The sequence below is a fragment of the Enoplosus armatus genome, chromosome 7 (assembly GCF_043641665.1).
Source record: "Enoplosus armatus isolate fEnoArm2 chromosome 7, fEnoArm2.hap1, whole genome shotgun sequence".
NCBI classification, from domain to species: domain Eukaryota; kingdom Metazoa; phylum Chordata; class Actinopteri; order Centrarchiformes; family Enoplosidae; genus Enoplosus; species Enoplosus armatus.
This window is the reverse complement of record NC_092186.1, coordinates 9,420,998-9,433,885: the sequence shown is the minus strand read 5'-3', so window position 1 is coordinate 9,433,885 and position 12,888 is coordinate 9,420,998. Positions and strand designations below refer to the sequence as shown.

General features: G+C 44.2%; 1 protein-coding gene across 1 annotated transcript; it reads right to left on the bottom strand.

Annotated features, from left to right (window-relative positions):
• Window positions 1-280: 280 nt before the first annotated feature.
• On the bottom strand, window positions 281-12,001 carry pfas (phosphoribosylformylglycinamidine synthase). The gene is made up of 28 exons (XM_070909228.1): window positions 11,893-12,001; window positions 10,741-10,863; window positions 10,430-10,565; window positions 9,454-9,559; window positions 9,141-9,339; window positions 7,643-7,748; window positions 7,376-7,516; window positions 7,041-7,165; window positions 6,794-6,922; window positions 6,570-6,707; window positions 5,898-6,026; window positions 5,716-5,789; window positions 5,473-5,629; window positions 5,325-5,386; window positions 5,062-5,223; window positions 4,678-4,914; window positions 4,357-4,587; window positions 3,952-4,132; window positions 3,753-3,836; window positions 3,356-3,511; window positions 2,923-3,042; window positions 2,657-2,802; window positions 2,361-2,568; window positions 1,988-2,079; window positions 1,788-1,902; window positions 1,544-1,693; window positions 1,228-1,368; window positions 281-916 (listed from the first exon to the last, which is right to left on the bottom strand). The coding sequence occupies exons 2-28, from the start codon at window positions 10,859-10,861 to the stop codon at window positions 606-608; spliced, it is 3,957 nt and encodes a 1,318-aa protein (XP_070765329.1). The 5' UTR covers window positions 10,862-10,863; window positions 11,893-12,001; the 3' UTR covers window positions 281-605.
• Between the last annotated feature and the right edge of the window lie 887 nt (window positions 12,002-12,888).

The window sequence follows — 12,888 nt, the reverse complement described above, 5'->3', positions numbered from 1 at the left end:
AAGGAAATTTTGTTGATTTAAATTGTGATTTCATCCTTTGTATTTGAATCATAATCCATATTTTAATAGCATCTTTGCCCAGAAAAACTGGCCACTGTCATTTTTACTCCTCTAACTTTGCCACTTTGTTTCATCAGGCTCAAGACAAGCCGTCATGTCAGTACTGTAATATTGGCATCTATGTAAATATTTGACTTTGTATGAATGTTTTTATGTGTAAAATAATAAATATTTATTGTCTGTGGCAGTTCTATATCATACGACACACTACTACATGTGCTTGTTTTATTCTTTATTTATTTATTTATTATTCCATTTCAGAGCAACACTGATAATGTCAGCAGACCTCATGGTACAGAACAGCTTTGTAAAATCTACAGTGACTGTCAGAATGAAACCTGTTTGTATACAAAGTCAACAATCCACAATAGTTTGAAAATCATAAAGTATTACAGCAGGTATAATGCAAAAAGACAAAGCACAAGTGCCACAGTCAGTAAGAAGGTGTATCGAGTAACGATAGAGGAATGTAAACCACAAACACAAACACAACCCAACAAAGACAATAATACTTTGACAGCATCAGAAATGTAAAAAGAGCCCTCTCACTTTGAGCTGCTGCACCAGGCAGCTGCATTCTTGAACATGCGTAGCCAGGGTGAAGGTGTGAGAGAAGGTCTCAGGTCCCTCGGGGCCCAGGGCCACTGCCAGCCCAGGGTGCAGCGCTCTGGGTGGGGCATCATGGCCAGGTGTCTCCCGTCCCTGGAGCAGAGCCCCGCTGTGCCCCGCGGGGAGCCGTTGGGGTTCAGAGGGTACTCTTCGGTGGGATGACCCTGGTCGTCGAGGTAACGGAGGGGGGCGAGCCCACCAGAAATAATCTGGTCCTGGGCCTGGGAGCTGCGGAATTGCATCAGACCTGCAAGGGATGGAGGTTGTGGGAAAATCTATATTAAACACAGCTGCTGATTACAGAACAAGCTGACCTGTGACCTGTGAGTCAGCAGAAAGAGTTGTTGTTGCGCAAGTTCAAAACTTCCACACTGAGTGACCCGTTTGTGCTCAATTATGATTCAATGCAGCATTCCTGTCCTTAACAGCCAGTCTGGTAGCTGCTGTCTGGTGTTAGAGCTTGATGTTATTAGCAAAATTGAGAAAGGAGGACTACAAGCTCCAGTTTTGCTAAGTTTCATGAGAATAATGTACGCAATTGACTCCACAATACCGTACCTTCACCATGTGCAACCCAGACTCCCAGAGCTGAGCCCTCCATGCCTCTGAGCCAGACGGATGGGGACTCGTGGATCCCAACGCTGACAAACCGAGACTCAAACCTGCCGGACTTATTATGGGTCAGCACCACTTCGGTCTCTGTGGGGAGAGAATTGGAGAGAATTAGAAGCATTTTAAAAGCTGCTAAAGGTCTCCTCTGTGATGACTGCACTCATTTCTTTGTGAGTTGCAGTTACATCGTCTGAATTCACCACTACAGTGTCGTTTTTCCTATTATTACATTTCCATGGCTTTCTGTGCCTTTTCCTCTTACCTGCTCCACGCTCGCCCTCTCCCACCCAGCCCAGCAGGGCAAGCAGCTGGCAGCCATTACACACACCCAGACTCAGTGTGTCGTCGCGCTGCCGGAAGCGGTCAAACTCAGCCTTGGCCTTGGGGTTATATGCAACAGTAGCAGCCCAACCTATTATGAAGGATGAATGGTGTTAGACAAAAAGAATCTGTATATCAAAGCGCTCCATAAGTATGTGTGTGTGTACATATGGGTGTTTATTTGCCTTTAGCTGATCCCAGGACGTCTGCATAGCTGAATCCACCAACAAACACGACTGCTTTGAAAGACTCCAGAGTTAGAGAGCCAGAGCACAGGTCCTGCATGGTGACATCCCACACCTACACAAAAATCACAAGAGTCACTCACACCAGCTACACAGCTTAGGTCAACACATATCCAGTTAATAAAGCTCTAAATAGTTACCTCAAAGCCGGCCATATACAGAGACACAGACATCTCTCGGTCTCCGTTACTGCCCTCCTCCCTGACCACAGCTACACGAGGCTGCCCTGCAGCTGAAAGAATAACACACAGCAGAGATATAATAATATCTATAATATAATAAATAAAAATATCCAGCACTTAGTGGTTATAACAACTCAAAGATGATTGTCATATCAATGCACTTGTTTTTTAATGTTGTTAAGACAAACGTTTTGACCTATTTTAACTGGTACATATTGTGGGAAATAGTGAAGGGCGCTTATCTTTCTTCTTGATAATGAAAACAGCAATTAGCTGCAGCCTTGAAATACACTAAATCTTTGTCTATGGTACCAATCCTGCTTGGTCTTACTGAGCTGGCTGATGGGGGGCAATTCAGAGGGGTCAAAGGTCAGTTTGAAGTGGGGCTGTGTCCTCTTGGCTAGCCCTTCCTCTTCCTGCTTAACATAGATCTCATTGGCCTGAAGGAGCTCCAGCTGGAAACTGGTGTCCTCCCATAACGTTCTGAGGTTAGGCAGCGAGTCTCTCAGTACTTCTTGTCCATCCACACGAACACTGACCTGAAAGACAAGTGAGGGAAATAGAAAACAGCGGTCACACCAGATGAGATGAAAATGCTTGGGATAGATGTTGAAGCTGATGTCTCACCATAGCCTCTGGTCCAAAGTCGCAGGTTCTGCCGACACGACGGCACGTCACTCCTGTGTCGCTGTATCTCTGACACACTGTTTCTACATGGAACTGTGAGACCTCCAGAACCAAACCCAGCTCCTCGCTGAACAGCAGCTCCATGACTGTGCAGACAGAGATGTGGCAAAAACACTGCGTGAGTATATGATTACAACTACACAGTTTGGGTCCTGCATGTATGAATTACAGGGAAACCAAACCAAGAGACGACTCAGCTGACTAACCTCCAGTTTCTTGTGATGACAACTCCACATCAATCCCACGATTTCCTGCAAACGCCATCTCCAGCAAGCAGGAAATGAGGCCTCCATCGCTGATGTCATGTCCTGCACTCAGCAGACGATCTGAGGGAACAGGAAAAACTCAAACTAATGCCAGTCTCTCATTGATAATCTACTTTAAAATGTAATTCCAACTGATTTACTGACTAGAAATACAACTTTAAACAAGCAGTCACAGAAAAGATTCAGGTCTTGCTGCTTTTTATCAACTGAGAATACACAGTAAAACCACTAGGTGGCTGTGTGTCACAGTACAAAGACAAAACATTGAGTAAGAAAATTAAGCTAATGAAAAGTTTGCTCTCTGACAGTAAACAACACTAAACTTTTTTGTCTTCTGCGGCAGGTAGCTCTCTGCCTGCGAGTGCAAGCTGACCGTGTATGAGTGTCTGTGTGGTGTTGAAGCAGGCAGTCAATAGTTCTGGCTGGTCCAGGTCAGGAGAGCAGTCTCCCAGCTGGCTGTAGCACTGAGCCAGGGCAGAGCCTCCCAGGCGATGGCGGCCTGGACTGAGAGGAACCCACAACAAAACGCCTGCAGACAGAGGACAAAGGGTCAGAGGCAGGCCGTCTGTTACTGAGGAGCGTGTGTGTGTGTGTGTCTTTGTTTGTGGTAGAGAGGGAAAGATGTGTGTGGTCTGGGTGAGATGAGGATATTTCTATCCAAAAGTCCTATTTCTGCCATTACAAACTGACATACGGCTCTTAACTGATTATGAGCAATCTGATTTGAGTTTGTGTGAGTCTGTCTGTGTGTGTCTGTGTGTGTGTGTTACCTTTGCCATCTGGATCCTCGAGATCAGGCGTCACGGTGGCTGTGATGTCTGGACAAACAGCATATGCCGAAATAACCAGGGCACCTGAAACAGAAGCAGCAGGAGAGCAAAGTTTAATTAAGACACACACACAAAAACTTAAACAGAAAGACACACACACACACACACACACGCACACACACACACACAATGAGAGTACCTGGAGCTTTGACCGTATCTCTCCCCACTCTAGCGGCCATACTCAGAGAGTCCTTGCCCCCATCGATGGCCACTCCCAGCTGACCCATGACCTCACACATGGCTTTGCAGGCCTCCCACAGACAGGCCCCTTCACCAGGCAGCTTGGCAGCCCACATCCAGTTACCACTACACTTCACATCCTGAAACACACGGCCAGGAGATTTACCAAAATCCTGGACATTTACTTTAACGGAAAAAACTAATCATCATCTGTATCAATTCCAACCTGAAGAGGATCGGCTCTACTTGTTATTATTTTAGTATGGATGAAGGTGTGCTCAATCCATTGAAAAGGACCATCATGCATTCTGATTTTTCTGCCATCGATTTGTTATTTTCCTCACACGCTCCGCCATCCGCTCACCTTCAGAGCTGTGACTCTGGCAAACATCAAATTGGTCAGGGCCTCTCCAACAGCCATGCGAGCCCCCGCTGCAGGACAGACCAGGCCTTTAATTGGCTGCTCCCCGATGGCAGTGGCTGCTCCCTCCAGGCTGAACGGTGACAGAGCAACAACAGCCACGTCGGCCAATGGGGTGTGAAGAGGGCCGACGCATTGTTGCTGGGCAACCAACCCGGTCACAGACCGGTCCACCTGAGAGGGAGAGAGGGAATGAAGAGGTCGAGATTTACAGACTGTCTGCACAAATGTACTTCTACACAAAGAGACAGATGAGACACACACCTTGTTGGTCAGGTAGCGTTTGGACGCCACAGCGGGCAGACGTAAAACTCTGTCCAGCGCATCTTTGACTTTCAGCTCTGCAGGAAGAGCCAGTGGCTGATGGCTCGGGGCCAGACGCTCCATCTTAAACTCTTTCTGCGGCATCTTCCCCAGAACCCACTCCAGCTGCAGGTCGACAGGACAGCGCCCCCTGTCTGCTTGATCACCACTGCCACCCTCATCATCCACCAACATGATCTGCAGGAGAAATTAATATAAACACAATGAATCTATTTTAGTGCGATTACTTGAGGTTTTGACCCAGCCAACAACCTCTGGTCACTAAAGCCGATTGATTAGTACAGCGTATGTGCATGTATCGATTTGATCCAGGCTGAAACGTACCTTGCCGTCTCCAGTGATGTTTCCCACAAAGTCAACAGGACACTTCTCCCTCTGACACACCCTCTCCAGGAAGCACCGGTCTACTGGACGGAGCAGCAGGGCGTTGCTCTCCTGATACTCTGCCCCCCACAGCTCCAGCACACTCAGTGTGGGGTCACCTTTCTATGAAACAAAGACAGAGAGAGGAGGAAAACAATACGAGTGATATACAAAAAGAAACAGCAGGATATGTGTGTTTGTAGATGCGTTCCCGTGCTGATTACCTTGAATTTACTGCAGTAGATTACGGCTCCCGCTGGCTCACTGAGCTCCTTAAGCACATTACCTGAAGATGATGATTGAATATGTTAAGTTTTGTCTCATCATCTTAGCGTTACATAAGTCCTGGAAAAAAAAGCCTATGTTTTGTACCATTTCCTCCCGCCCCCTGATCATGTATACTGCAGATTGGGTTCCCGTCGCTTCTTTCCAGACACGCCCTGAGAGCGCGATTCATCTTCTGCTCCATCTCAGCATCCCCCCTCTGCACTGCACCCAGATCCCTGTCGCTGGAGTTGTCCCCCTGGACCTGCAAAGCCAAAATGTATTTAAATAAACGTCTGCACCAGGTGAGGTCACTGGTAGCCTCAGCGTGATTTACTGTAGCGAACGCACCTGTACAGAGGAGGCCGCCCCTCCTCCCACGCCGATCCTGTACACCGGCCCGCCGATCTTCACCACTTCCATTCCTGATCGACAAGTACAGCAGAGGAGCAGAGGGACACTGAGAGTCATTGATCAGTGTGTGTAAATAAAGCCTCTGCATTGATTAAACACATACAGAGTTAAAACATTACCAGGCTCTGCCTCTTCTTTCTTTACATGTGCATCTTCAATAGAACCAAGACCACCACTGAACATGATTGGCTTAATCCACTCCCGCCGCTCTCCATTAGCCAGCCGCATGCCGAAGGAACGAGCGAAACCTAGAGGAGGGAATTGCTAATTTTAGAAAAATGCTGAAACAATTCAATGTCAATCAAAATTAATTATAACAAACCATAACAGATCAGTTGCTTTAGTCATTTATCAAGTAGAAACACCAACAAACATTTACATGATTGACACAACAAGATTGGTCTATACGTTTTCAAAAATGAATTGGTTCATGAATATAATCCATTAGCTGCAACAGTTAGTCGATTTATTGATTAGCTGATCGACAGAAAATTAATCAGCAACTATTTTGATAATCGATTTTAGTCATTTGTCAAGAAAAAAATTTAAATATTTTCTAGTTTCAGCTTCTCAAATGTGAGGATTTGCTGATTTTCTTTGTCACATATGATAATAAATTTAATATCTTTAGATTTTGGTGTTTTGGTCAAACAAAACATCATTGTGGGATTGGAGAAATTGTAAAAGGCATTTTTGCACCATTTAAAAAAAAAATAAAAGAATCGGCAGATAAATAAATTATGAATGAACTGTTAAAGTCGATCCAGGCATGCTTCAGTAGGGTTCCCTACCTGACAGGACAGGCTCCCCAAACTTGTTGCCATAGTCTGAGGCTCCATTACTGGCCTCGATAGCCACCTGCAGCGGAGGGGCAAAGCTAGACGGATACTCCCAGCCCTCTCCTTCAGACTCCCAGGGGAGAACATAGCCTAGAGCGATTGACAGTCAGAAAGGACATATTATTGATTTAACAACTATTTCAAGAGAAGAAAGTGAAGCATACTGTTTTGCGCACCTGGTATGTGCAGGTTGCCGAAGCAGTATCCTGCGGTGCCGGCGATGACGTGTCCTCCCTGTCCAGCACTCTGGACGTCTCTGATACGACCTCCTGTCCCTGTGGTGGCACCGCTGAATGGCGCTACACCTGCAGGTCAGATGGGATTGATAATGATAATTTGTAAAACAACACACGAGTGGAAAAAAAAGTTAGTTAAAAAAGATAGTTGAGTTAAAAGTAAACACAACGTTCTGTGTGTCCTGACCTGTCGGGAAGTTGTGGGTCTCTGCAGTGAAGATGACGTGTCTCAGCGAGTGGCGGGTCTCATACGGACTGGCTTGGGATGGATCTTTTGGGTAAACACACTCCAGCTCCATCCCTTTGATCCCACTGGACGGACACACACACACACACACACACACACACACACACACACACACACACACACACACACACACACACACACACACACACACACACACACACACACACACACACACACACACACACGTTTCACATTTAGTCAGTGTGAACAGAAACACACACACACACACACACACACACACACACACACACAGACAATGGCGTTTCCACTCCTACCTGCTGTTGTCGCAGAACTTGATGACGTTGTTGTGGTTGCTGTGTCGCTGGGTGTCCATTATGAGACTGAAGAGAGTCTCCTTCTGCTCCTGCCCGTCGATCTCCATCCGTCCCCGGAAGAACCAGTGACGACTGTGCTCGCTGCGACATCGGGGTACAAAGAAAAACATCGGAGAATAAACAACCCAGGCACAAAACCTACACAGCCGAGCAACATGCACAACACAAAGAAGGCCTGCTAATCTGCTCCATGCAGACAAACCCCACCTGTTGGACTGAGCCAGGTCAAAACACTCCACACTGGTGGGGTTCCTTTTAACCCCTTGAAACATCGACGTGTAGTAGTCCAGATCCCAGGAGTCAAAGGCCAGACCTGTATTTAGAAAAACACACATTATGATTTTTGTTGTTGTTGTATAATCTGTTATTTTAAACACACACACACACACACACACACACTCTCTCTCTCTATCTATCTCTCTCTCTGTATTTGAGCATCATACGGTATCTTCAAGAGAAGAGAGACTCAAAAACTATTTGACAGTTTTGGTTTCTGTACAGTTAATTTTCAACTATCCAGGCACTTTTATTATAAAGACTTATTATTTAAAGTATATACTGCCTCAAGAAGATGTCACCTCACCTAAAAGAATTTGTGTAGGTTCTACTAAACACCATGATTAACTCAAAGAGTGAAAGTTAAATCAACCCTTAGGGAAATGAAGCGGCTACAGTGTCATGAAATTCCAGACAGGCCCCTTTAAATGATCTCCTCAATTCACCGGTTGAGCATGGAAGAGCCTACAAAGTATGTACTGCAATTATTCTCATCTATTAGAGCAGCTTATGAATATTAATGAAGCCGGGCAGAAATGAATAAGCAGAGCATCCTCATAAGCACGCTCGCCACGTTCTGTCGCAGTTTAAGATCTGTTGATATGAAGAGAGGGGTAACTGCTCGCTGTCAACACATACAAATGAAATGTATTGTAGTTTTGGCGCACATGGGTTAGAGCTGAGGCGATTAGTTGATTAGTCAATAGACATAGAATTAATCACAAATTTGGTACAAATGCAAAAAAGTACCTAGTTCTAATTGGGAGGATTTGTTGCTTTTCATTATCTTATGTTGTAGTAAACTTAGTAGCATCTTTGTCCAACAAAACAAACAATTTGAAGACTTTAGGAAAGTGTAGTGGGTATTTTTCACCATTTTATAGATGTTTTATTTATATTTTGTATATTTGTCAGATTAATTAATGAATTAATTGGGGTATTAGAAAGTAAAGTGGTTAGATTCGAACTTTATAGTTGCACCGTTGACCCAAAAGTAAACTATATCTAACTTTTATACTTAAGTGGAGACATAAAATCTGGACTTCAAACTTATCAACTTATTCAGTATCTGACTTTCCATTGAACAGAGGGAGCCTTTCTCTCTTTATGGGTTTCATTTGCTTTCACATGACATTAGAAGCCGACACACACTAAACACACGTATGCACGTGTAAGATAATCAGCAGCATCATTGCTGTCCTGTGACTTTAACCAGCTAAGTAATAATGTCATGCATCATGTGACATTATTACCTCCACCAGCGGACACAGTGTACTCACAGAAAGCTGCAAGACTGAAAAGAGGCATCAAGGAAGAGAAAAGAGAGGTAGGTTAAGGACCATAAGAGACTCAGTCTGAGGAACAAGAGTAAAAAGATGCAGAGAGGCTGAAGCTGAATAGAAACTCCACATTGTTAAGACAGTCTCACCCAGATCATCGTTTGCCGTCTCCAAGGCTGCGCGACCTTTCCCCAGGATGTCCACCTCAAATACCGGCTGTGGTTTGGTTTCCACAGTGAAGGAGGTGATGGGTTGTTGATAGATGCATTCTGTCATACTGTCATACAGACACGCTATCAGCTTCTTGATGTCTCCATTGAGCTCGTTCATGCTCTCTCCATTCTTTGGCTGGAGGGCAGAGAGACAGAGCTCATCAGAAACACAAACATGAAGTGAAAACCAATCCTGAATCAGTGCTCAAGAAAATTATCATTCTGTGCGTGTGTCTGCGTGCGTGCAAACCTTGATCAGAAACCTGCGAGACAGCTCAACCCGCGAGACGTTAGTGAGGCCGGCACTCTGGCAGATGGACACGGCGTTGGTGGACCAGGCGGTGGAAAAGTTCAACCTGAAGAGCAAAACAGCAGCGACATTAATCAAAACAGTTTGAAGACATTTTCTTCTGTTGGACAGACACCATATGGTTATTTGTTGCCTAATGGAATTCATAACAATACAAATCGTGTTCGCCCCCCAGTCTGTCTGACAGATTAAAATGATCATTTAAGATTTCCATATAATCCTCCAGTGGACACAGTGAACATCTGCTTGCCTCACAGGAAAAAAAGAACCTTTTCTCTTTCTTTTAATTTACTTTATTGGAGCAATAATCAACCATTCATAATTGTACATGTCCTGTACAGCACAGATGAACCTTTAATATTTTTGACTCGTTTAACACCTTCATCATGCCAAAGTTTACATTTTAGGCCCACCACAGATAAGACTCTATGAATCAGAAGGATAATGCAGCCTCTAGGGGCTGCTTGTCTTGTTGATCTGTGACGTGCAGCTGTAGGGAACTGTGCAGATTTCCTCTATTAACGTAACTATTGCACCTTTACCACATTGCTCAAGTGGATCATTTCCAACAGCTTGTTTCAGGTCACGTAACAACAAACAACCCATTTTAAGTTTCCAAAACATGTTAAATTGACCAAAGCTCCAAAATTTAGGTCACGTGACGACCACTGAGCCATCTCCATGGCAATACTAACCGCTACTGAGGACTGAGAGATACTGGAAATTCCAGAAAAGGCTAATAAGAGGACCTTTCATTAATGTACTTCCACACATAACATATTGAAACCTGCGTTTACTATATGAAAGTCTTTTCGTGTACCTCCTAGCAGTTCATCCGTTTTAAAATGCAAGACCATAAAGCCCACTGTAGGATGTGATACCGGTCATTTATCAGACTGCGTGGGTGCATTAGTACCTGGGTCCGATCTCCACTAGTTTCTCCCCGCTTCCCTCTGTGAGGTTTGGTTTCTCAGACAGCGGCTCTGCCTGCAGGGGAGGGCGAAACAACCAGAGGAGAACCTCCTTCTGCTCGACACCGAGACTCTGGCAGCCTGCAGCAGGGAGCAAGAGGAAACAATCACAACATGGCAAAACAGATAAATGGAAAAGAGAAGACGGTGTGTGGAAGATGTCTCAAGGCTACACAAGGTGAATTTATAGGTCTCACATTCTTCACAACAATCATCCGTATCGTCGCCACCAACAGACAAGCTGTTACACACTCACCTGTCAGCTCCACATTGTAGCACAGCTCGGTGGTGATTGACAGCTGGGGGTAGAGCTTGGCTGCCCTCTGTAAGGCTCGCCCATTCACAACTTCATTACTGTAGAACCGCACTACAGCCATGACTGACGGAGAGAGACGGAGAAATAAATCCAGTTTAGAGACTGAGAGACCTCTTTTATTAAAATCAATCACAGAATGTCAAAGATGATTAATTGTCAGCATCGTTTGTCGATGGCACTGATTTACCCCATCTTAGTAAATCAGAGGTCAAAAGGTCAATACTGATGATCAATGATAAGTAAGGACTCACACATCTTCTCACTGTGGCTGACCTTTGTCTCCAGCTCAGTTCAGATGAAGACAAAGCAATAATCAGATAGCAGGACACTCAAGACACTGTGCAAAGGCTGCAGCCGAGTCTCAAGCGATGATGTCTCTCTAAGATCTCAACGTGTGCAAACCATAAAATAATTACATTAAACCAAGGAAATGTGTTGAGGCAATGTATAGAGGCTGCAGTCGTATGATGGTAAAATCAATCTAATCTCAGTTTATATACTTTTGACTCAAATATATTCATATACATAACCCACAGTGTCATCACTGCTTCTATCATGCAACATACTCATTTTCCAAGAGACTGTTTTGATCAAACATTATAGTTAATCAGAGTTTTCATTTAGCACGTCCACAAGAAAAAAACCCGTATGCAACATAAGGCTCATACTTTAGACAGACCTGATGTTATGGCTCATTCATTACCAACATAAATGTATATCTGAAATAAACTCATCCAAACTCATTGAGTGAGTGCATGTTGCAGGTCACACACTGCACAGTCAGGAGCTTTCTGTTAGTCCTTAACCACATGAAGAAGACTGCACACACACACACTTCTTTACCAACACTGATTGTGATGCAACCGATTGCATCAAACAGTCTGTCTACAGTAACAACACGGAGGATACAACTTCTTAATGAGTCTGTTAAGTGATACCAGGCGAAATCATGCCCGGGGTTTCATGTTTATTAACAAACAGTTGGGGATCCCATGTTTTGTTTCTTCTGGCTACTTGTGTGGAAGCTAACTTAAGTGACTAAAAGGTACCAGAGTTAGCAGAAAGCTAACTAGTAACGTTAGCTTAACTCACGTGTAGCAGCGTCTGTGATTGAGTCTGTTTTTAGGATATAAAGTTGAGTTGCCGCTCAGCTCCGGTGTCCTGGAGAAACTTCTGTCCCTTTTGAATGGACCGACGGTGGTTTGGTTGGTGAGTCTGCAGACTGACAGGACAGGATGGATAGACTTCTGCACCCACGTGGGAGCCGCGGGTGCTCTGTGTGCGCATGCGCAGCTGCTTCTGTATTTCACTGACAATGGTGAAGATTCCAGGACAAAAACCTCCGACTCTTTTCAACAAGTTTAGAAAGACTTTACATTATTAAAGTAAAATTGTCTAACTGAACATGTCAGTTTATAATAAAATCCTCATTATTAAATGACTTGTCTGGGCGGTGCTGTAACTTCTTTCTTACTTATGTTAACATACAGTCTGCAGTTAAAAACTAATATATGGTGTGTATTTCATAGGTTGCTTCAACTCAAGATACTGCGGACCCCCTGAACAGTAGCATCATTTTTGTTGAGGAATAGGTTTATCACCTTATTATTATAGTTATTGTTATCTATGATGACCTGGATGTGGCCGTGGTGGCTGTACTGTGACTAGTCTTTACTGCCATTACCATTAGCCAAGAAAGCTTCTTTAAACCAAACGGAATTTGAACTCTATCAGATGTGACTGATGTGTTAAGAATACAGTGTTAGTTAGTGTTACACCGCAGTCACGACTACAGCCACAATCACAGCGAAATTCCACACTTCAGATTGACAAATTCCTCTCAATAAACTGGCTGGATATGGCTAAATCTAAAAAAATAAAAGCCAGTGTTTCTACTTGAACTTCTAACTATATTGGTACTTGTGTTCATTGTCTCAGAGATATTGGAAAGAATTCCTCCAGGATGTGCAGACAGTGTGTCTTTGATGGAAGTGCTGAAAGAACAAAACTACTCCCACAAACAGAAGAGTCAGGAGCTGCAGTCTTAGATATATTTAATAAATTAAAGCCAAGGTACAAAAAAACAAT

Bases quoted from the DNA above. Each gene is read 5' to 3' on its own strand.
- pfas (XM_070909228.1), bottom strand. From the start codon at position 10,861: ATGGCTGTAGTGCGGTTCTACAGTAATGAAGTTGTGAATGGGCGAGCC. The intron at 7,749-9,140 runs GTGAGACTGTCT...TTCTAAATACAG, and splicing joins GACGGCAAACGATGATCTGG to GTCTGGCCTTTGACTCCTGG. The intron at 6,027-6,569 runs GTAGGGAACCCT...TCCCTCCTCTAG, and splicing joins TGGGGAGCCTGTCCTGTCAG to GTTTCGCTCGTTCCTTCGGC.